General features: G+C 44.2%; 1 protein-coding gene across 1 annotated transcript; it reads right to left on the bottom strand.

Moving 5' to 3' along the window:
- Positions 1-1717: 1717 nt before the first annotated feature.
- Positions 1718-25383, bottom strand: nck2a (NCK adaptor protein 2a). The gene is made up of 4 exons (XM_061691697.1): positions 25154-25383; positions 11034-11275; positions 4604-5367; positions 1718-2783 (listed from the first exon to the last, which is right to left on the bottom strand). The coding sequence occupies exons 2-4, from the start codon at positions 11257-11259 to the stop codon at positions 2589-2591; spliced, it is 1185 nt and encodes a 394-aa protein (XP_061547681.1). The 5' UTR covers positions 11260-11275; positions 25154-25383; the 3' UTR covers positions 1718-2588.
- Between the last annotated feature and the right edge of the window lie 245 nt (positions 25384-25628).

Raw genomic sequence — 25628 nt, 5'->3', positions numbered from 1 at the left:
CTGCTGTTGCCTATTGTAGCTTCCCCATACACGGCCAACAATGATGTCATTTCCTAAATGGCTAACAGGAAGAGGACAGGCTTAAAGAAAACCTTTATTTCAAATAAATATTCAACCATGCCCGTTTATTAATTCGTTTGTCGCCATGGCAACAAGTCACAAAACACTGCATGATCCATTTGCGTGATTAGCTGGATGAGCTCAATCAGCGTTTCTGCAAGATTGACCGAGGTAAACTCGGTAAGCTGTCGGTGCTGCCCTTTTTGAGAAATGTCCACGTTTTTGTTGGTTACAAATGTTCTAATCGGAGTACATAAATCCTTTCAATGTTTTCGACATTGCTTTGTCCTCTGTGTAATGTTCATGTATGAACAGCAACATGATGGTCGCCCATTACTGCCACCTGGTGGGAGTTTGACAATATTGCACTTTTCGAGCCTCTGGTTTTCACTTGACGAGCACAGATGATTTATTATTTGTATTCATTCATTCATCTTCCGTTCCGCTTCTCCTCACTAGGGTCGCGGACGTGCCGGAGCCTATCCCAGCCATCTTCGGGCGAGAGGCGGGGTACACCCTGAACTGGTCGCCAGCCAATTGCAAGTATTATTATTCTCTTACACACTGACAAATATGCATATTTTTAAAGTCAATTAGTGATATGGTGAGTCAACCAACTTTTCATTCACTCATTTTCTCGCTCATCCATTCATCCGAAAGCAACGTGAAGCTGCAACAATTTAACAAAACTCCACACAGGAAGGCTCCCGGATGTAGCAGATGTGCTCACCTTTCGGCCACTGTCCGCCATGCAAAGGTAGTGTTATTTATTTTATTGTTTTGATTTAATTAAAAAAAAAAAAAAAAAAAGGGACCGCACAAATGATTTTCTCCGCCCATTGCCTCCCACGGCCCTCAACCCTGTTTTGAAACCCTAACAATGTCTTGAAACCCTACTTTGAAACCTTAACACTGTCTGGAAACCATACTTTGCGACCCTAACCCGGATTTTAAACCTTAACCCTGCTTTGAAACCTACTAACCCGAACCCAATACATTAAACTAACGTCAATGTGGTAATTATAAACTTTTATCCAACTTCAACACATGCAGACACAGCATTACAATCCTGCAATTTAGTTGAGCCGATCCATTCCTTCATCAAACCATCATGTAGTGTAGTTTTAGGTTTTATTTACTGATATGGTGTGATGCACTATTAAAGATCTCCCAATGGGTTTATAAAACAAAAACTGAACAGTTGGCAAACGTCCCCGAATACCAGTGTTCTCTTGTCTGTATCTTATACTGCCCCCTGCTGGCTAAAGCACATTATCACGATGCACAAACCTTTTTCTCTTCACGCTCTTTTTTCCCCCTGAATCTTTTGAAGGTTCTATTTTGTGTATAGTCTTAACACTTCCCGAAATGAAATTAATTCATTCAAAAGTGAGTGCTATTTTTCTTATTTAAAAAAACAAACAAAAACAAACACGTTACCAAAATGCTTGTTGGTGTTTCAAGGGGCGCAAGAACAGTTAACGGCGTTCCCATTCACGGCTGTCACGGAGCAAATTTTAGAATCAAGGGACCACTGGAGTACAAAATGAGTCATTTTGTCACACACTGTGAATGAAATGTTTATCAGTCAATGTCATTTTAAAAAAGAAAAACAAAAACAAGAACTCACACCTTGAGTTTTTTTTTTTTTCCCCCAATTATTTCTTTTTTATTGAACAAAAGCATTTCAATAGTCATCAAGTCGGTGATACAGTACCATATTTGGACGCCCGAGCGCTTGGTGTATATTCGGGAATATATACATACAGTGGAGACAAGAATTAAATAACAATGCTCAATAACATTCAGATAGATTTTATATATATATATATATATATATATATAAGTCACTAACCCACAACAGAAAACAAAGAGTTGACTGTTTGAAACTTTATTAATGAAGTGAATGTTTTGGTTTTCTTGGAATCAGATGAGTAACTTTTGTCTGTGTTGCTGGGACACACCGGACGGGGGGGGAGAAAAAACCCCCAAAACAAAACAAAAAACATTTGGCACACGTATTGGCCCTATCAAGACCATTTTTGTCAGTCACCTCCATCGCATTACTTCATTCGTTAGAAGAAGCGGATCGTGTGTGTCATATGAAGTGAAGACTGAAAAATGTTTGGCGTGACAAAGAGATTGCGCTCACTCCCTGACATCATCGCAATGGTTGACACCTCTGAACAGGAATCCAAGTCAAACAAAGGAAAGACACGGAAAGACAAATAATAAAACAATGTCTAGCTGTCAACATTTTTTCACTGTGTTTGCATTAGGAGCAAAGGTGTTAGGTCGTACTTGAACGTGACACGTACGACATCACGTGGGGAGTTTTAAGACCCCGACGGTGAGGGGGGGCTCCGTGCTCACCTGCTGGATGAGTGAGAGCGAGCTTTACCTGATGGGCACCAGGGGGCGACAGAGGATGCGGCTGTAGTGTCGATGCCGGCAGAAGAGGTCCAAATAAGGCTTGGATTAGTAAACCAACGTTTCCACGCCATTTCAACCCTGTGTGTTTGCGTGTTTCACAGCAGTGCTTTGACCAAGTAGAGCCTGTCTCCATGCTCGCTGGTGAAGATGGGAGCTTTCTTGTAGTGCTCCACCAGCTCCTCCATGGAGGTGAACCTGCGCTGACCGATGCAGTAGACGCTATCGCACAGCTGCACTTTAAAGTGCTTATTCTTGCCTGCCGCCTTCAGGGACACCGAGAAGTCGCTGGGCTGAAACACAACACAAGCGTACGGGTGACGTATACACTAAAAATTATCGGAGGTAACGATCACAGACATGTCTATTTATAGGAATTATTTAGATTACAGGCGGCACGGTGGACGACTGGTTAGAGCGTCAGCCTCACAGTTCTGAGGACCCGGGTTCAAACCCCGGCCCCGCCTGTGTGGAGTTTGCATGTTCTCCCCGTGCCTGCGTGGGTTTTCTCCGGGCACTCCGGTTTCCTCCCACATCCCAAAAACATGCATTAATTGGAGACTCTAAATTGCCCGTAGGTGTGAACGTGAGTGCGAATGGTTGTTTGTTTCCATGTGCCCTGCGATTGGCTGGCAACCGGTTCAGGGCGTACCCCGCCTCCTGCCCGATGACAGCTGGGATAGGCTCCGGCACGCCCGCGACCCTAGCGAGGAGAAGCGGCTCAGAAAATGGATGGATGGATTTAGATTACATTGTGTAAAGTTGTTTTTTTGAGCATCTTTCATCTATTGGCAAACTTATTGCTAGCAATGTTTTATTTGAAATGGAATTAAAACTGGTTATACAAAAGTTTTATATTGAGCATGTTGATCCCTTATAGCACCCAAAGTGAACTGAACTGTGACCTTCAAACCAAAGTGCGTTTTTTTTGGTAACTAAATACGAGGGGTGTAAGATAGTATTTAGTGATGCAATCCAACTCAGGATTAAACAAAAAAATAATAATACATTTTTAAAAAATCATCCATGGTTTCTTTCAATATCTGCTAGCAAGACGCATCCCGCTAGATGTACAGTGTGAGGATTTTGAGAAACGACAACAGTGTGCATTATGTTCCGTACGGGGTATCGAATATATCAAAGCAAACATGCGCAGGTCATCTTTAACGAGACCTGCAACCTTCTCTTCCTTTGGGCTTGTGCCTTTGACGCCTTCCTCCACCCGTTCCGACCCGTTTCTTTCACTTCCTGACCACGCTCACCATCGCTCTGGACGGTTGACCCCGAGTATTTCAAGTCCTCCACCCTTGCTATCGCTTCTCCCTGTAGCCTCACTCTCCCCCCCCCGCCACCCCCCTCACATACGCACCTGCTGCAACTTAAATGCGATAAATAAATGAAGGCGCTTATCAGGCAAAGACTAACTCGAGAGGTGACGAATGAGTTCGTCTGAACCACAGTCAAGTATTTACCATGCATGATGACTCAAAGCACGCAAGTGCACTTTACTGGCCCACATGAATGATTCACTATTTGATCACATCGCTACTGTCCATGTGCTAACCACGGGGCCACCGTGACGCCCTCGCGACATTTCATTTAAATGTATATTTTTGTGTGTATATATTTGTATCCCTGTTTACCAATAAACTGCATTTCTATTCCAGTCTCGAAGTGAGTTTGACCAAAACGCCTGTCGTTCGAAGGATCACTGGAAATCAAAGAAGCGAAGGAATAGACTACAGATTAACCAGGTTAAAGAAAAACGGCAGTAAGGGGAATTAAGCAGGAATTTACAAAACGGAATGTTGGCTCTTAATAGGCAACTTAAATACAGTTGGGGAATATATATTTGAACATAATCCTGTCTAAAATAACCAAGTAGAGTTGAGCATGAATTTGCCCTGAAAGGTTGTCACAAAAATGCATAAACTAGGCTTGAGAAGCTCAAGGATAGACATTTCTACATAATTATTATTGTATCATTTTGCATGGATATATTTCCGTGAGAAAATGTTTAGTTATGCTTTTGAAAAAAATTCCCCAATGAACTTCCAGGGGAAATTTGTCATCATTTCGCAAGCCTCAACATGTCAATTATTTTTTCACTCACCGACGACTCGCTGTCTCGTATGAGGAAGTCGCCGTCGTCCCCTCTCTCATTAAGTATGCGCTCGGCCTGGTGTCGGGTGATGTTGCCGTAGTACCAGTCCCTCTCAGCGAACCTCCCTGTGCGCGCCGGCGCCACATGGCGGTTGTGCGGCGAGACGGTCGTGCAGGGCGGCGGGCCGGGTCGCTCGTCCAGCACCGTCACATAGTTTTTAGGCACCAAGCCCACGATGCCCCGCGAGTTCTTACACCGCCACCACTCGGGGTCGTTCTCCGGCTTCTCCACCACCTCCATGACCTCGCCCTTGTCGAAGTTTAGCTCCTCTTCCGTGACGGAGCTAAAAGGGTAGAGGGTCTGCACCAGGTCCAGCACGCCGACGCTCCCGTTGGCCAGCATGGTCCCTTGAGTGTGATATATCCGCAAGGAATCCCCCCCCTCTCTGTCATCTGCCCCTACCGTCTCCTCCTGCACGTAATTGGAGGGGAACCAACCCACACGTCCCGCCTGGCTGCCTCGCCACCACCCGTCACTGCACTTCTCCATCACCACCACCCGGCAACCCTTCATCAAGGTCAGCTCGTCGTCCCTCTCCGCCGTGTAAGCGAACTTGACCACGGCGGGGATGTTGAGGTCGTTGATTCTCTCCGCCGCCCCTACGCCGCTTCCTCCTCCCGTCCCCCCGCTACCGTTGGTCGGATATTCAGTGTCAGAGCTCGGCGTCGGCGAAGCGTCACGGGCGCTTGTTTTCCTCTTTGTTTTCCCCAAACCTGCGGTGAGAAGAAAATCGGGCACATAAACAACATTTTTCAGTAATGTTTCTAAATTTGCCTTTACAGTTCGTCGCCGAGAATCAATTCCAGACCCAACGAGCTGCCGTTCAGACGATTTTATGCTTTGACCTGGGAGGAAAATCTGGAGATCCAAGCGCTGTACCAACTCATTTCACAACAAGCAGCAGTTTGCCAGATAGTGAGCATTTTAAAGCCGCTTATTGCCACACCCAATTGAAGTTTACTGCCAAACTCACCGCAAAACAAAGACAATTACACTTCTATTTATAAACAACCACGTAACTTTGCTTAAACGTTCGCTAGCTTAATGCTAACACAATGGAAAATGCTATAGACAGGCGATGTTGAAGTGTTATGATTTATATTAGTGGGGAGCCGAGACCGGCTCCACGTACAGTTAAGCCGCGTGTCTGCAATATGCTGCCCCGAGATGGCCGAGGTACACACACCAGAAGGAGCAGCACACTACTCAAACTGAAGCAAAAAATGGTTTGCAATTTTTTGTGTTTTATTTTTTTACTCTCTTATTAAAAGGTTCGATTTCTCTTGCTGAGAGGGATAAAGCCCCACCTGTGTTTTCATGACGATAAAGGGGGAGGGGCATTATTCAATGTTGTCACTCAGCTTCGAGATGATAATCCTTTGCAAATTTCCACAGGATATGTGAGAGGCTGCCCGGAAGGATAACGCATTCATTGACCACATGAACCACTTTTGTGGATCCATTTCCGCAACGGAAAGACGCTCCATTACGCTTCACTTCTCAGCCACAGGTATATAATGAAAATATAAACATAGTTACTTTTTTTTTTTTTTTTTTAAATACACATATGTCTTGGACCTGACCGGCTGGATTTCCCTTGCTAAACGTTATTTTTGTTGAAAAACAACAACGCGATGCAACCCGTTCATTTGCCTCGCACACCCGTGCTATTGTGGCGCTAGTTACTTGTGACTTGACATTTGGAATCGCAGCCAAATTACTTGCACACGGTCAGCAACTAATAACAACTAGTTACACAACCACGCACACTGTGCGACGCAGTTTGTGCTGCACAGGGTGTGGCTGGCTTGACGTCCTTTGTGGGAGACAGAAACAAAAACACCACGGAGCCACTCGGGAACCGCTGCATCGTGCCAAAGCAGGTTTCAACCCTCTCTCCATCAGAGTGCGCTTAGGTCGTCATGGCGACAAGAAAAAGGCAGGTCAGGGAAAACAAAAGAAAAGAACACTTGACGTCCCGAGGAAAGCCGAGCAGCAGCGGACCGATCGATTCGCCGCAACTCCCGGCTGCGGGCACTTTGCCCTCTCCCACGTGCCATCGCATTGCGCCTGGGCGTTCTGCGGAGTCGTGACAAGAGCATGTGGATCCAATGCTGATCAAAAGGCTGAAAATAGACAGCGGAGCCAGGGAGGGGAAAGTGGAGCAGCCACCAAGGGCCCGCTCCAGCCAGCTACATCCAGGATCAAAGCTCCTGTATGACTTCCCCACTTGACAAACTTCAAACACCTCTTGAAGGAGACTGGGATTGTATTCTAATGTTACGTTTACGGTAGGCCTGTCACGATAAAAAAATCTATTTTTAGGACGATATATTTTGGATCATTGCTTTTTAAGGCCCACCCTCCAGCTGCAGGACTCTCTGGTTGTTCTGGTGCTGGAGACGAGTCCTTCACGTGTCAATCAAATACGCTCACCGTCGTCAACTACTGGCTAAATAACGTGTGCCGCTGAACTTATGCTTAATAAACAGTTAACTTCCCCTCGCGTGTGTTTACTGGGGACTATCAAACACAACAACTTGGAGTAGGGTGCTGACATTTAAAACACCGCCACCACAGCTGTTTAGCACTTTAGCTCGCTAGCTCGTGGGCTAGCGAACATAATAAACAGTTAACTTTCCCTTAAGTGTGTCTGATGTGCGCGCCGCCCTGCGCGTGGAGCAAGGCTGTGGCGTTTCGGACGGAGCCAACGCCAGTCCGACGGCGTTCCACGAGCCCACTAGCAGCTAATGACACAGCCGTCCAACTCGCCATCGGCTCGCCACGACGACGACAACTTATCGAGTCCAGAAAAAGTATCATGTCTATTTTATTTATCTAGTAAGTAGATCTCGTAAAAATTGGGTATAACGTGACGACTTTGCTCGCATTTGAATTCACATCACAGGCAATAAAACTGGCGTTCCACTTGTATGACGACACGCAGTATTTGCCAGCTAAACAGTTCATCTGACGGTTGAGGCTTCTGTCAGCAAATCTTTTCATTTGTGCAAGCCTTGACAGCCAATCTGGCAGTTCTTTCCACAGAGCCCCGCCGAAATGCCACAAAAATGTCGCCTCCGATTGCCGACCGGGCCCTTTTGCATTGTTGGAAGTGTGGCGGGGTTCACGCAGGGTAGCATGAAACTTGTTGGCGCGGGGGAGAAAAGATGAGGGGTCCCTTGGCAGCTGTTACTTGCGAGCAGAAGACCACAGCTGACAATGAAGAGGGACGGGATGGGAATTACAAGCGGCTCATGTTTATGGATATCGCAGCGCACATTCAACATGTTTAATAGTCTTATGTATGTATGTATGTGTGTGTGTGTGTGTTTGTTTAACAGAGCGGTTTCTACATCCGACGCTTGTATGCGAAACACAAAAGGTTCCTTCCTGTGTGGTGTGTGCATGCATGTAGATAGAAACTTTAACATTTTTTTACTACATTAAATTGTGTGATCTTGTCAACTACAATGAGTTTTGAAGTTTGAATACTCATATGATCCCCCCCCCCCCTCCCCGCTGAGGTACAACAGGAGTGCAAAGCTGCATGCAAGCACTAAAGATATCCAATTTTTGCTGATAGTATAGAAGTAGAACAAAAAGGGTATCTACAAGGTCATACAATTACAGAGAAAGAGCAGCAGAGAATAATCTAGAAAGAACGCGCACACTCTTAACCAATTTACTCTCTCTAATCGAGCGTGTGAGTATGTTCCATTAGCTCCTGACCTCACCTCCTGCTCGTCACCTCATCAAGAAAATGTCCCCCGCCGCAGCATAAGTTCAGGCTTTTAACACCGCACGCGTCCCACTACTCGCGGAACGAAACGAGGACATAATGTGGCAGTCGATAATGTTACGATCTGGGACAGTGGAATAATTTATCATTCGAGCACATCCATTAGACGGACGCTTGTCTTCCGTAATCAATCTGGTGACCGTCAAAAAACCCCGGCGATAAGAGTGTGGAGCGAAAAGGCTGATGTGGGGACGGGATGTAAAAGAGCGGGGAAAGAGGAAAGGGTGATGGTGACAGGCCGTGCCGTGCTGGTTGTCAAAACAGCCAACTCTCACTTTTGACACCAAGCGCCGTAGCTTGCACTTATCTAAAACAATCGCAGTCGTGGCCCTACACCATCAACGACTAAAATAAGCTGACAGTGTCAATCAAAACTGAGCATTATTACTGTATTTTCTCAAATATGAGCTCCTGCACTCATAGAAAGCACGTCGTCCACTTGGGGGGGGGGGGGGGGGGGGAAATCAACGCTTCCCTGAAATATTTGCCTCCCTTCTCCCATCAGAAAAAAAAAAATAAACAAGGTCGTGACAGTAATGACCTTAGTTCACAGACCGTATTGTTCCCACGTTCGAACTCTGTCGCTAGCCAAAAAGGCAGCACCACAGCGTGTATACAGTCTCTGTGAGGAAATGATTCAAGTGTGTAGATCTCGACAAGTTCCATGTGCAGTATTAAAGATGATCGCATGCTATGTGGCGATGAATTTTGTGATCGCGCCAGAATATTGTGCTCCGGGCTGCAAGCAGACATCTGTGCAGTCTGCTTTGTTACATTTTGCTGCAGCATTCCATTTCTATTTTCCTTTAAACGCCACTTTCACTTGACATGAATTGTAATATTGTTTAATATTAGCGTATCCCAAAAATGAATTTTCACAGACAAGGAAAGGCCTAGCCCATCTGCAGCTGAGTAAATGAATATGAAATAAATACCGGGTAATATTCGATACAGCACAGTATCAGTTGGACTTAATGTGGCTTCTCAGGGTATATTTTTAACCGCAGTTGAGTAACAGATGTTTCCATCATTCCGTCTCCCGTCCGGGCAACGAGAGGCGAGTCATGCTGCAACTGTCATAACAGATGGATTTCCTGCTCTTTTCCTGCCTTTGGAAAGTTCATCATTATTCATTAATTCATCCCCGGTTCAGTCCAACTATATATATGGTGCGCAAAGCAGCATCCAAGTTTCGCAGCAACCAGGTCACAGCTGCTTTCTACACTGCGCCGTCAATGGAACGCGTCAGCTTTGTAGGCCGACGCTGGAAGATTGAGTGGGGCTGACTACTAATAGTTGGGAGCTGTGTCGACTTTGTAACAAAAGACAGAACTGGGGCTGTTTTGAAGCAGAAGATAAAGGTGACAGACATTCAATAATAACACATTTGTGCTTAGGTCGTGTTTGACGCAAAAATGAATCAATATGTTCCTGCTTGAATTTGTGCATACCTTGCGAACATTAAAAATAGGCTTTACGCGATCAGGATTTTGGGGGCCGATCACAGAGTTTAGAAAAATGATAACCGATCACCGATCCGAAGATGGATTCATGTGTCTATTTACATGACTTGTTCGTTTATTGTATATACACTTGTCGACTGTATACTTAGTACTGTAGCTTCAAATATATTCTCTTAACATTTTAGACAAAAGTTAAAACAATGACCTCTAGGGGCCATTCAATGATTGGGCACTGACATAAGTTTAGGTCAAATCAATATAACAACATGACATAAATAATGGGGGCTAACTTACTGTACTTAAATTACTTTAACAAGTTTGTTTGTTAAGACAGGTGACGAAGGTAAAAAGAAACTAGCTTTTTGATTCGTACGCAATGAAGACGCGGAGTTAAATGTCTTGTGACGTCATTGATCGGATCGGCGAATGATGACATGAAAACCGATGAGCATAAAATGCTCATTATCGGCCCATACCGATCACACCTTGGTCCATGCCGACACACAAATAATCAACATTTAAAAAAAAAAAAAAAAAAAAATGTCGAACTCACATTTTTTACTTTCATGACCGACAGTGACTTAAGATCAGAATCTAAAGGCTTCTTTACACTCGCGCGGGCGGCGACCACGCTGTAACACAGTGGTAAACATGACCCTGTCCCAGCTTTTTTGGAACGTGTTGCAGCCATAAAATTCTAAGTGAATGATTATTTGCGAAAAACAAGAACGTTTATCAGCTTGAACATTAAATATCTTGTCTTTGTAGTGTATTCAATTACATGAACATGAGTTGCAAATCATTGTATTCTGCCCAACTTCGTTGGAATCGGGTTTGTGGATGACCAGATGATACGTTTAATTACGTTGCAAAATCGATCAATCGCACCATTAAGATGAAGTTCTTGTGAGCGACGCTTTCAGACAAAATCCCAAGCCACCATAAGGAGCATGTTAGAAGTGAAAATGCGCATGAAAAATAGTCTGCTGGCACTGAAATTGTCCAATTACTCCCAATTACTCATCCCAGAGTTTTAAAAACATACTTTTTTTTCTTAAAAACAGGTGACTTGGCAAGATAGAATATTAGTAAGTGAAACCCGAATTTTATTTACCTAGCGTGTCCTTGATGTTCTTCACCAATGAGCCTTTCTTCAGGCTGTTCTTTCGCTCCACGTAGTTGGACGGCACGTAGCCCGTCTGGTTGGCGGTGTTGCGGACGCGCCACCACGTTTTGGAATCGTCCAGAAGGAACAGACGCTCATTTTTTCGAATGTCAAGTTCCTGGTCCTGCTGGGCTGTGTAGTCCCACTTGGCTACAACAATCACCTCCTCTGTCATCTTTCATGGAGTCCCCCTGTGGGAAGAAGAGAGAGAGAAGTGTGAGTTACAACATGCACAAACAATGGCCACTAGGCGGCGGACAGGTTGCTCGTGAATGCTGTGTATATACCATCATTTCCTCATATAGAGGCCGGGGACATTTATTTACTTAACGGCTGATGGGGGCTGATGCGTTAACAGGCAGCAAGACACTTTAATTCAACGGAGAGAATATATATGTGCGTCGATGAGTGCTGCTCTTTTGGTTAGCAACAGAATTCCAGTGGGCGCAGCAGTTATGTGATTCCCAAAAATACAAACTCGTATTATAATTGTCATTATTATTATTATTACTGAAAAATAGTGTCGTCGGTTTTGCTGTAGCAAGCATAGTCAATTCCCTAATTGAAATCTTTATCTGTATTTGCCATGAGAATATGCCCATGAGCTGCAAATACGGTAAAAATATGATATATATATATATATATATATATATATATAAGTTTAAGACATGGAAGTCACGTGAACCTCAGCGGGCCTTGGTCGAGTTGACCGACTGACTTTGCTGGTCAACGGCCACTTCTGAGGGATCTGACAAGTCCGATAGTGCAGCAGGGTCGTGAGAGATCGTTAGGCGAAATGTATGCTGGGATATGGGAAACTCCATTTGTTTCCGTTTTTGTGAGGAAAAAGGGAGTCTCACGGTATGAGAACCATCCGAGCGATCAGGTTTATATTTAGCTCTGCAGTATGTCAAAAGCCTGCAGCTGGAAACGCGATCGCGGGAGAAAATAAAGGAAGTGCAATTATTCCAATGGATGCCCTTTATTTTTAAGCAGCACTACTGTTTGCAACTGAAGCCAATTCGAGCGTTATTGACTGTTTCAGGGGGGCTTTAGTTCTGCTCAAGTGATTCTTCATGATATGGCCTTGGACCAGGCGGCACGGTGGCCGACTGGTTAGAGCGTCAGGCTCACAGTTCCGAGTACCCGGGTTCAATCCCGGGCCCCGCCTGTCTGGAGTTTGCATGTTCTCCCCGTGCCTGCGTGGGTTTTCTCCGGGCGCTCCGGTTTCCTCCCACATCCCAAAAACATGCATAAATTGGAGACTCTAAATTGCCCGTAGGTGTGACTGTGAGTGCAAACGGTTGTCTGTGTGTATGTGCCCTGAGATTGGCTGGCGACCAGTTCAGGGTGTCCCCCGCCTCCTGCCCGATGACAGCTGGGACAGGCTCCAGCACGCCCGCGACCCTAGCGAGGAGAAGCGGCTCAGAAAATGGATGGATGGATGGATGGCTCGGACCAGATGGAGAACCGTGTGAATGGGATACTAACGGAGGAGCCGAGCAACCACAAGAGAGTGATGCCTAATGAGGAATGCAGCCGCAGAAATTAGGTTACATAAAAGATCCAATTATGTGTGGAAAGACTGCGATCTCGGGTGCAGGGTAGCAGTCTGAAGGAATTACATTTCATCTTCACCGAGCCTGACACCATGCGCCCATTACTGGATCCTCATACTTCAGTGTTTGCATATCACAAAATGTCGTCATGCATCAAATGATGTGATTGCAAGATACCGCCTCGCTGTGGGAAAGCTCACACAAGCTGCAATATCTCGCCTTTGGTGAGTTGTGTGCATTAGGCAAGGGCCAGGTTTTCCATCAGGACCCTGATACAGCACTTTTGCGGGATCTCGGTGGAAGAGAGCCTATAGTCACAAGCGAAAAAGGAGTGGTGACATCATTGCATCAACATGTTGAAAGCGCGACAATGGAAAGAGAAATTTGTCTCTGCTTGCAGTCACTGAAGCTGTCAAACTAGATTTGAGAGGAGTTGAGCAACGAAGTTCTGGGAGAGTTTAAATGGCTTTCGAAAGAGATGCCACCTCAACCAGGGTAACTGTTTATTTATTTAACCTTGATTTATTCGGGTAAGGCGATTGAGAACAGATCCTCTTTTGCAATGTCACCTTGGGTGCAGACAGCAAGGCGAAATAAAAGCAAATACAAGGGTCGCGGGGAGAAGGGTCACTTTCCACCAGGCAGCTGCAGTGGAGTGCTGGGTAGATGCAAAGGACCAAATCGAAGGTGAGATGATCTATACCAGTCCTATAGTGACATAGATTCCTCCTAAAGACGGGAGGGGAGGTATGCGAACAAGCTGCGGCCTCTCTCCGCCTCGGGCTGCAGCCGCTGAATCACGCCAAGCTTCTATTTCCGTTTTGCACTGCAATGATTCATCCTGCATGGATGGGTGAGCCGCCGCGATCCTTGCGCAGGGATTTACTGTTGGATTATTGCAATATCAACCAGATTAGACATGTTCACCGAAGAAGATGACAAATTGGCCGTCTTGTGCTACTGGCCGCAATGTTCAAATTACGTCATGGTGACTGATGTGCAGATGTGGTGTGTTATTTAAGTGTATCTCATTCGCATATTCATAAATACGATTGGCATCAAGTGTCACTTCAGCGGACGTGTGTGTGTGTGTGTGACTGCGTAAAAACAAACAACTCTCCAATGATCGCAACCGTATTACAACTAGCGAAACATTGTTTATTGTGCGTTTTGTCATTTAACTTCTAAAGTGAGAAGGTGACGCCACGGACAAGCCCGCCGCCGAGTGGAACCCTGGGAGCCTGTTAGCTTGCAAGCTAGCTGGTGGATAACGCCTCCCGTCGCCATTCTACAAGATAGATTCAGTTCCGTCTTAACTGAGAAAATCTAATTTGACACCTTGCATGCTAATTCATGTTCAACTAACAGCCAAATGATCGAGGTTGCGTAATCACCTCAGACGGACAAAGCAGCAAATGATAATACGGTAAGCCACCGTGTCTTATTTAACAAACATCGGCATCATCATGTTAAATATTGCCCACTTTATGTGAAACCAATAAATTGTTCCATATCGTATCAATTGGCCTTTGGAAATATTGCAGAATAAACATTGCACTATATAACCACAGCGTCCTTCCATCTTCTTTCAAGCTTGGTTAGCTCTTCAAGCAGAACACCACAAGCTTGTACCTCCCTTCCGCTTCATGATATCAATTTCTTTGTCTCCTGGAAGTCTCTGGTCGTTGGCCAGAGAGCAGGAACGCCACTTCCAAACCGAGCCTGGCTTCCTCGCCGGCCAATTATGTGCATCAGCGAGACACCTACAGAATGCAACCCGTCTGCAAATGTGCCATCAATTGACTGTCTTTACAGCAGCCAATATAGAACTACATTGCAATGAACTAAACAATTTGAAATTAATTTAATTAGACATCAAACTTGGTCTCCTTGGTGGGTTTTTTTTTCCCAGTTACGCTGCAATCAAGTGTGAAAGAAACCTCCTCGCGAGGTTCATTCCTCTGAGAATTTAAAGAGGAGGGGAAATAGATGAGCGACAGGCTGCTGAACTGGCCTTCTCCGACCCTTCGCGACGCCTCATAGTGAAGCAGTAAAGCTCAGGGGCTCTTTCAACACGGCACAAAGAGAAAGGGGACGTAAAAGAGGATTAGATTTATAAAAAAAAAAAAAAAAAAAAAAAAAAGGAGGGGAGATGTTTAAAGAGAAAAAGGTCTGGCAAAGCTTTCTGTGTTTGCCATTCAGGTCAAACACAAGGCGCATTCAGCCAATGGGAACACATTCCCACCTACCCCCCCTTCTTCCACTTCATCCCACACGGTTTCAAGAGGGAAGCTGCTTTCCTGGCAATGAGAGAACATTTGGAGTAAACTCAATGAACATCGGAACATGACGGGGGCAGAGCCAGCATCGAGGCTCGACAATGTTAATCGGCCCGGCGGTCCTGTTCAAACACACGTGGCCCACCGAGCGGCTCCTTGGTGTTTACAAGTACAGCTGCTGCGACACGTCACCATTGAAAGATGTTGACTGGCAGCTCTTAGAACACTTTATCAACTTAACAAGCTTTCAATCTGTCGCCTTAACACGCATGCACTCGCACTCACGCGCACACACACACACAGGGCACTAACGTGAGAGTGACTCAGACTGTTTACAGGACGGTTAAACCGAGTTTGACGGTTAAACAGTGTAGTTTGGACTACAAATGGACATAGTAAATTGATTAACTGGGCATTAAGAATTCAGTCAGTTATGTGGACTTGATTGCTGATTAATCGTGTCGAGTCCAATTGGAGCGCAATACTTGGCTGCAACCAATAGAGGCGCTGTTGATTTACTGTCAATTAGTTGATGGATTCTCGACTAGTCTTCGCATAACACGAGAAGGCTTAGATTTGTCCACTGCTACCAATTCAAAGGGATTTAAAAAAAAAAAAAGGACAACAGCAACGCCTAACTGGGCCAGCTTTGGACATAAACCGGAGTCAATAAGCTCAAGGACACAATTAACATTTTGCAAAGCAGACCAGTTACTATAATTCCCAAGTTACATCGTTAAAAAAAAAGAAAAAGAAAAAAAAGTAAATTTAAATGATCAGTCTGAGCCTATTTTGCCTTTGGCAGCTGCAATATTCCGTTATTGCAAATCTACAAAGTAATTTGAGGTTCTGTTCAAAGTGTAATAAACTTGAGGCAACATTTTCAATGAATAACTTCAAGCGTAAGAGGGTTTCATTGCAAAACAAGATCTAAGTCTAATTCAATGATCTCCTGGTCTTTAGTACAACTGGGCTGTTTAGATCATCAATAATTATTGCCACACACTTTAAAGTTTCCAGTGACTTGAAGGCTGAACGCCCCTTTTATTCTGACTAGACTCTCTCTGCCACATCTATAAGCAATTTCCCACATCACTTTCACTTCCCGTCACTTTTTCAGGGCTCTCCCTCATCTGCTTAGCCAACATTGTTGAGTGAGTCTCCATGGCAACCATCACTGGGTGGTCCAGTTTTCACTGACGGGTGCATTGCCAAGGAATCTCTTTCCATCACCCTTTGAGATTCACAATCTCTGTGCTAAAAGCAAGTTTAATTACACACACAGGTCATGCAGTTGCACGTTTGTGCTTCAAACCTTTTCACATTTATGGATTCTTTTTTTTTGTATTTTGGAGAGCTCCTTGTTGCCCACTTTGCTCCCATCCCAAACAGCGTTGTTCTTGTTCACCGTGCACACATCTTGGCTCTCGGAAAACACGTCGTCTCTCCGGGGCAGCTTGTTTCCCCGGAAGCCATCCCCTCGATGCAACAACCTGCTGCGAGCTACGATCATTAGCTTTTTCCGTCAGGCAGAGACTGAATAAACGCTATTTTTATTTTCCGGGCTCCAGTGTGGTATTCGTGTCCCCTGGCACAACTATAAAAAATGAATGGAAAAATGTCAGGCAACACTATCGAGCAACATGGTGCAAACTGAAGAAGTAAGAAAGGAAGCTTTGATGTGAGAATCCCATCCAGTCCAGAAAAATCAACGGAAAGGCTACATTGTTCCACAAAACAGCAACGTTTCCCAAGCTGTAGGTGTATTTTTCAACTAAATATCAATTAAGAAGAGAACTGTTTTGGTAAGGTGACTTTCTGTGTCACAAAAAAGGGCGGGATTACTTCGCTTACAGACTGAATATGAGCATCCTTCTCTGTTCTCATCATCCAAAGTGAAATCTGCCAATCAGAAAAATGTATGTGCTAAGATCAACAAACGTCAGCAACAGCATGGTTAATATAGCCCTGCAATCCATACAGTGATGCTGAATGTGAAACATATTTCTATTCCTTCAACCAGCAGCTACAAACACGCATGGTAATGATTTGCGCAAACTAGCTGCTAGATGCTGTGCACGTCCCTGGAGAGTCGGAGGCGCGAGAAGTGTCTGGTTTGACGTATTTAAAACTTTATTGCTTTTTTAAAAAAAATTGTAAACCCTTAGAGCTGCAAAGGGGGGGGGGGGGTGCACATATTCCACATATTCTTTCATACATTGAGGTACGGTGACGAGGTGTCCTGTCACCTACAGTGCGTCTAGTATATAGTGTGCCTTTATAAAGTGTGAGTGTGACAGCGCACTTCTTTCACTTCTTTCCAATTTAAAGTTCAGCGTCAGCTGCTGAGTGGGTGATGTAACACACCAAGCGGGAGAAGTGCAGAACTGTGCTTATCGCTTTCTGTTAAACTCTTAGCGCGCTGCCGAGAAAGACCAACTGTGCCACGGAGGCCTTGCAGCAAGTGTGCATTTGTGTGTGCCTCTGCGTGTGTGAGCTTGAGACCAAATACTGTTTGTGTGCTGTCTTGAACTCTCAAGAGAGCCCTGTGGCATTCAGAGTGATCCATCTCATAAATAAAGCAGGACTTCCTTCAGCTGCAGTCACGTCTGGGTGTACGTGTGTGTGTGTGTGTGTGCGTGCACGTGCGCAAAACAGTGTGTGTATGTGTGCGCGTGTGTCAAGAGAGAGGCAAAGGGGAGGTGGTGGACAAATGGATTAGGAAGCCCATCATATTCCTCCATTCAACTCTGAAGCACATCCCCGGACTGATGTCCTTGAGGACAACGGCACACGCTCAAAATGAGATGGCTGCCGACTTAATCATCTTACGAAGCGAAGAGATTTTCCGAACTGAAATGATCAGAAAGATCAACAGTGCCACCGTCCCACGTCACGTCACACTTCCACACGACGGAGACTGTGTAAACCCAGTAAAATTCTTCATTCAAATCATTTTGAAAAGGCTCCGACAAAAGTATTTCGTCTTATTTTGGATTTTATCAACACTATTGCATGTTTTCAAAACAACTACACCGTTACCCAAAATCAGGTTGCTTCTTTGTTAACATATAAACGTTTTGTATTCAAATCACACATTGTTTTTCCCTTAATCCAAACCCCCCATGTATGCTGATATTAAGTTTGTTCTCTTGCCGTGATGTTAATTTAAATACAGTATTCATGTAAAAAAATAATAATAATTTTGAATAAAATAAAAAACAGAATACATGTAAACACATGCATTCCTGTTCCATCGCCTTTTAAAATTCTATAAAAGAAATGACCTGTTTAATCTGCCACTGCTTGTTGCAGAGAAACTTCATATTCACAGTTAAGATAGTTTGCAGATATAACTGAAGTCACTGACAATATTTATTACATACAAAGCTACGGTATGTCAATTACGTTAGACTACACAAAGCATACATGGTCCAGTACTACCAACGGAAAAGTTAGTGTCAAGCCCTGCAAGTGTTTGATTTTACATCATTTCTTTGCAATTTGGCCAGATTTTCTGTTGGTGATATCACACAAAAACGCTCCCCAGAAAGGCCATTTTTTCCCCCCCCCATCACAAAAAAAATAATCATGCAATTCTTTCATACCCAATCATACAATTTTCTAAATTATTGGTGCACTACGATTAGGTGGAGGGGGGCAATTCCAAACAGACGAAGCATTTTGATAGACTGTCATTTTTGGGGAAAATCTTGTCACGTTGCTGCTTTCACACATAGTGCACATGTACGAACAGGAAGCCCTTTCGCTCGTGTCTACATTGTCATGCCACTACTCCGTCCCTCCCCATCAACCTACAGGGAAAACCCTTGAACAGATGTGGTTAGTGGAGCACTGACGCCTTTCACTGCCTCCGCAATAGTGCTCGTGGACTGTTAATGAGGGCGAACCTCAGAGGGAGCCATGTTAACATGGGCTACGTAGCTCTACAGGGAACATACTAGCACTACTAATCATTTTGTGGTCAAGACAAATGAATATTTGGCTGTCTGATTGATTGCTAGAACTGCAAAAGGGAGAGCGGTCACATAAAGGAATTCGAGCATGAAGGGCTGCCGTGTCCGATCCAAACAAGACAATGGAATAAACTGAATATTTTCTCTACTCCGGGATCACCAAAGATTGGAGAAAACGCAGGAGTTAGCAATTGCAAAAAAAAAAAAAAAAAAAAAAAAAAAAATGCAGATTTTTCTCTTCATTTGGATTTTGTCAGACTGAAACATACTGAACAACCAATATGCAGTACCGAACAAATGAGTGCCAATTCGGATTCATTCTCCAGTTCGCTTGAAAAAAAATCTAATCACGCATTAATCATTTACGCATTCGAATAAAAACAAAAGGAATTTCACTCTGACAAGAGCTGCAATGCAGCAAAGCCATGCAGCAACTTCCTTTGTTTACTTCCCCCGCCATTTTTGACTGACTGCACCTGCACGGATGTACAGTAGCCAGAGTACCTGATCATATGGATCAAGGAGTCGTCTTCACTGAGACGATCATCTCCGCGGAACGAAGCAGCCGATGAGGAGGTGCCGCGCGAATGTTCACGGCAGACTTCAACCGCTGCAGATGAATTGGAAAAAGTTATGCAAGATTCCTACAACACATTGTGGCAGCTCACTAGAAGCTAAGCTAACTAGCCGTCTTCGTAGAAACAGACGTTGTGGCCAGCATGGATTTACACATTTTACAGCAACGAGACCGGCTTTAAACAGACCACGGCCATGATGCCATTTGAAACTAAAAAGAAGCATTTTGGAACATCTTTTTCTGGGGCGGAAAAGCTGTTGCCCATGCCAGCCAAAATGCCTAAACTGTCTTTCACGTGACTGTGACCAAATCTGCGACCGAAAGAAAAATGGCACCAGGACGTAACCAGGGGGGCTACAGATTGGAATTTTCATTTGATGGACAATGACCTCATTATTTCGGAATAGTACGAGAAGCAACAATTCGATTGGGATTGGCTAGTCATTCGTTACTGTCAATGCAAATAGCGACTGGGGATTTAGGCAGCAAGTCCGACCTCTACTAGATATTGACTTCATTCAAAGGATCGGAAAATACTGCTTTTCGAAACCGAATTATAAATTTTTCATAAAACAGCCCAAACCGCAGTGATCTGAAAAATGAGGATCGAGTGGAGCTCCGGGTTCATACATTAATTGCAATTACCTGAAGGCAATGTTAACAGATTTGTCTTGGTGTTCAAACATTTCTATGACTGGACGACTGGAACAGGGATCCAAATTATGGAGATGCAGTACAAACAGAGCAAGCGACAAGAAGAGCGCTAGTATCGCTGACTCACTGCCTCATCTACCTTCATGCAATCGTGCACCATCACCTCAGGATCAAGGCGAACAAATTAGGTTTTACCCTTCACTTACCTCTCGCAAAGTCAAACAATAGGGCCATGTTTGTAAGTGAGTGACAGAAACGCTAGACACAATTAACTAGGCAGGAGCCACTGATCCTGAATAGAAGCAACAGTTCGAAGAAGGTTATTTTCCTCAGGACATTTTGCAAGGAAATCTTCCAACAGTCCCTCTATATCAGTATCACATTACAACTTCTCTACCTCGGCTTCCCGTACAATTGGGAGTTACGACATCACAGATACTGGAACCGGCTTGTCTCATTCCTACTTTTCTTCCTTGTTGGTTCCGCTCTCTGCCTCGGAATCCCAGAGCAGCATTAGGCCTGGTGCCCGGCGGTAGCAGTGTTTGAGTTGACAGACTGTTACTTCAATTGTTGCACCGCAAATTAGGAACTCAACCCGTGTGGCTACCGAGGGAGGCGATGACACAGACAAACGGCGTCGAGGCCAGCACAAACACACTTAATGGACAAAGGGGACCGCTGAAGACAAAGAGCTTAACGTGCCAGCTCAAAACTGAGAAAAACACGACACATGGTTGTGGCAGCAGAAATCCTCTCTCTCCTTCCTCATGAGTGGCCTTCAAGCGCCATTGTTTTAGCAGCAAACACAGTCAGTTCAATGGCTGCCCACTGCCCCGATTACAGCTGATTACAATAACAATGGGATGACCTTTATCTCACCACGAGTCATGCTCGTCGCCAGTGTGCCCATCTGTGCTTGCTCTTCATTAAACTCTTTGCTCCAGTCAGGACCGTAAATCTCACTTTCAATACTGAAACACTGATTTATGGGCTAATCCGCAGTACGCTGGCTGCGTGCGAACGTCTCCCATCGGTCAACGAGTGGGACTGTACAGATAATCAGGAGCCCCTTTTACACTGCCTGAAAAACACAGCAATTTCGCTCCATTCGATTTTCCCGACGAGTTACTACCTACGGAGGTAGCATCAGAGCCGTACCGCCAACTGCGTGCAACTTGCAAAGCTATTACAAAATGCTGGGAAGGGGGCGGGGGTGTACAGTTCAAGGCCAGGCGCGTACCGAGCGACGTGGCCGATAGCTATCACAATGAATCGATCATCAAATGAATCGACACCTTTTTTAGCTCATCGACTAATCATTTAGTGATTCTTTCACATCAATTTTTTCAAATCCTAACATTGCACCTATTCAAATTATGTAGTTCTTCATGTAAGCAGACTGATTATCTTTTTGTGTTTCATTAAAATCAGACGTTTACAAACATCGGCTTTTACTTTAGCCAGTTTAATCTATTATGGAAATAATTACTTTCAGACATAGCATGAATAACCTGTAATTGGCATGTAGTTGAAGCTGAAGCAGCCTCAAACGTGCATATCAAACTAGTAGTTCTTCGCATTAGTCAGTACCCAAGAAGTAGCTCAGTTTCAACAAGGTTGGTGAGCACAACAACTCCCTAACGTGTGATACATCTGTATTGCTTCTTTGGTTTTGTTTAATCATTAAGCAATACCAAATAAACAATAATCGGTTCAAAAAAGGTAATCGGGGGAAGTCATATTTTTCAATAAGGTAATGCAAAATAGTCTTATCCGATTAATCGACGGAACGATTGGTAGAATAATTGATTCTAAATATATTTGATAATGACAGAACTCCGGATTGGACAGTCGCAATGAAAATAGTGTCGACGACTCCCAATCTCAAACAAGGCGATTGACCTTCGCACACATAATCAAAAGCTGCAACGGAAAAACTGCAACCCCTGTGTTCTTATGGAGAACCAATGCTTTGAGGCACCACATACACTGTACTGTATTATTTTATTTTATTGAACCATAAACAACATTGGATTGCCATGGCCGCCAAAGCTAAATTATAACAATAAGAGGAACCGGGGAGGACAATAAAAGGAGAGTGTGGATAGCTCAGAGGCTGTTGGTTTCATTCATTAAAGGGGAACTAAAGCCAACATTTTGCAAGAATGTATTGTATGTGCCCCCACTACTCTAAACACAGTATTCTGATTATTATTGTGTTTGCGGAATACAAATTAAAATAGATTAATTCATCCATTTTCTTCTAGCTCAGGGGAAAAAAAAAAAAAAAAAAAAAACACCCTCGCGCGTTGTGTCAGCTATATGAGGAACGTCACGTGGCCAAACTGCAAAAACAGCTCAGTTGACTTCCTGTGTATATTCCGATAACTAGCATAAATAAGGATGGATGACATAATGGCTTGAACTCAATCTTGCTAAAATTTTGGAGGCTGGTGACGGACGGCTAGATGTTACTTCTACGCAGAAACGTCATTTTTGTTGTGAAAGCTTGCAAGCATTTCTGTGACAGACTCTCTCGACTATTGCTTTTTTTTTTTTTTTTTTATACATGGGGAATAAGCGGTAAAATATCAACAATACATACGCATTTTCTGTGAAAAATGGAAACAAATTAAATACATTTTTAAAGTCCGCGAAGATGAAGGGTTCCACTGCACTCTATATAACTGAAACAGTTTGGCAGCGCCCGGCTGAATCTTGGTACCCGGAAACAATTTGTGTTGGCAAAGGGCACGAGGCACCACACAGCATTAGAATGGCCATTTCGTTTGCGACATTGCAACGCCATTCACCAGCAATTACATTTTGACTCGAAGCAAAACTACCAGCTGCTTAAACAGCCCCTAATGAAAACTAGTAACCGAAACGTGCACACCACACGGCAGCTCAAGTCGGGTTTGGCCACGTGCGCAGCAGACCCAGAAACTCACTTCTCCAGCTGTTTTGTGTCAAAAGTAATTGTCACAGTCACGCCAGACGCTGGCCCTGACGTCATCACAAATCTAATCATTTAATTATCGCTATGTAGAAGCACTCGCTTGTGTCGAAGATCCGCCTTGGGGTTCCGTGTAAGAAATGAAGAGAGCTTGTTGCCATATCTTCTGTTATGGCTCCGATGAAGCGATTTTGCAGGATCTCTTGTATGACGACTGGCAATTGGTGCTATAGAACCTCTGACTGTCCTTCGTCAGAAACTCACTACGAGCAATTATTCATTACTGGATAATCAAGCTTTAATAACAACTTGTCGAAAAATCGTGTAATTGTTTTAGGTGGTCGGCAAATATTGACAGAGAAAAATGGTTGGTACTGCTGTGTATGAAACTGGAAGTCAGGGGCTTTTACTTTTCATCATGTATCTACTACGCAGGGAGAGTTGCTGGTGACTAAGGATATCCTCTCTGAAAAGCCAAATTGCAAACAATCAGCAAGACTCGACACAACGAGCTGGCGCTGTAAAGCATGACAAAGATGAAGTATTTTGACGGATTTCGGATACGTCGCAGCTCTCCCCAGATCAGTTCGATTATTGGATTTATAGCAGACAGATAAGACGCAGCAGTGTTAGATAACAGTGTCATGTTGAATGTCACCTTTGAGCAGAATCATTTTTGGGAGCAGGTGGACATGTTTTGAGCCTTTGGTCAATTTGATTATTTTATTTTTTTTGCTAGGTTTTAATATTTACTCTTATTCAAAGTTTCATTTTGGACTTTTTTTTCCTCTAAAAAGAACAATAATCCTGATTATTAAATGATATTACAATATTTATCAAAATGACTGTGATTACCATTTTCACCATAATCGTGCAAGCCTAAATTTCATTTTTTAAACCGAACTAATGTTATAAACTGAGCTATTTACGATATTCTCATTTATTCAGATGAAGCTGTTTATAAACTCCATTAGCTTGGGAAATCAATTCCGCCCAAATAGAATTCAGAACCGATTAATCGATCATTTCGCTCAGACGTCGTATAAATACAACCCATGCATCATTTAATACAGAAAAGGTGGCCCTTTTCAAAGATCTGAGGTAGCCAACAATGCATACGAATACAACGGACTGGTGTCTTTACATGTGGGAAATGGTGGTACGGTAGAGGTAGCTGAGGCTTTGCAACTTTTCCAGTGCCAGCTGTCGTAAGTCAGGTGTCAAGGGTACAATCGACTAAACAGAGAGCGGTGAACCTTTTCAATGACGTAAGACGGCAAGTTCCTTCAGAACATTCCTGATGCTCTTTCGTCCGCTCACCTTCCACATACCTGACGTTTCAACCCAATCTGGCGGCCTTACCGGAAGGGTGCGCCTGCGGGGTAAAGGTGGGCCTTATAAAGAGTACCTGCACCCAAACCCGAAGGCCCTCATATCTCTGGATTGCTAACGGCTCATTATCATGAAAAAAATGAATACACCTGTCTGTGCCAGGGAGGAATCCTAAATCTGTGCAAGGAGTCCATTGAACAGCCAAGCAAGGTTGGAGCAGCCATGAGAGAACCACCAGAGCCAATGACAAGCAACGAGTATCAATGTTAAGATTTCAACACTCAAACCAAAATGTAAAAAAAAAAAAAATAAATAAAATAAGTTGACAACATTATTTGACCAGAAGAATACAGCAAAAAAAATATACAATAAAAAATAGGTCCAGGAAAACAGCCGTGCACGTAGATGCGAATGCCTCGATTGTAACGATTGTAACGTAATTAAACACGCCAATTTAACATATTCATCGAAGCTGCTTTTGTCGATGACGTTAAGGCGAGTGGACAACATGGAAAATATTGGCCATTTTGGAGCAAATGAGGCCAAACGCGGCGGAGGCAGCGCGGCGTCTGACCGGACAAAGACCCTGCGCCAGAGCCTCCAAAGTGACGACAGCACGCAGCCGTTTCGTCACAACTTTTACGACCCACTTTACCATTTAAGATTGGCCACAACCTTCAGGACACTTTTGGAAGGTGCAAAAGTTGTTTAGTCGCTTAACGATTCGGAGCTTACCTTTGTGTTGGCACCAGGGAGGAACGGCGACACACGACCCCAGGAAAAAGTTACTGTAGCCAAACAAGGGACGTTTCAATACACCAACGGTGTCTTTTGTAGATATCTTTTTATTAAATCGCGGACTGTAGTGTTCAAGCAATACTCGCTTGTTTGTTTGGTTATTTTTTTTTCTGTCGCAGGCTTGACTGCCTCAACCACCAACTGCCTTCCACACCGTAGTCACACGGAACAAGCTAGGCAGGGGTGACTGCTTGACATCCGGTGTCGGTTTTCAAAATAAAACCGCCGTTGACGTTTGTCAGGGACGGCGTTATTTGACTTTGAGCTTGAAGGAAGCACTAATTTCCGGTTTGGATCTCTTGTTCGATGGCTAACTTTTTGATCGGCAGTCCTAGTGGTGACGTCACCAACGCCGGGACTGGTACTGGACGCGCCGAGGAAGGGGACTGCAGCTTTTGGAGCGAATACCCTG

This window comes from Phycodurus eques, chromosome 12 (assembly GCF_024500275.1).
Source record: "Phycodurus eques isolate BA_2022a chromosome 12, UOR_Pequ_1.1, whole genome shotgun sequence".
Taxonomy (NCBI): domain Eukaryota; kingdom Metazoa; phylum Chordata; class Actinopteri; order Syngnathiformes; family Syngnathidae; genus Phycodurus; species Phycodurus eques.
This window is presented reverse-complemented; position numbering and strand designations above follow the sequence as displayed.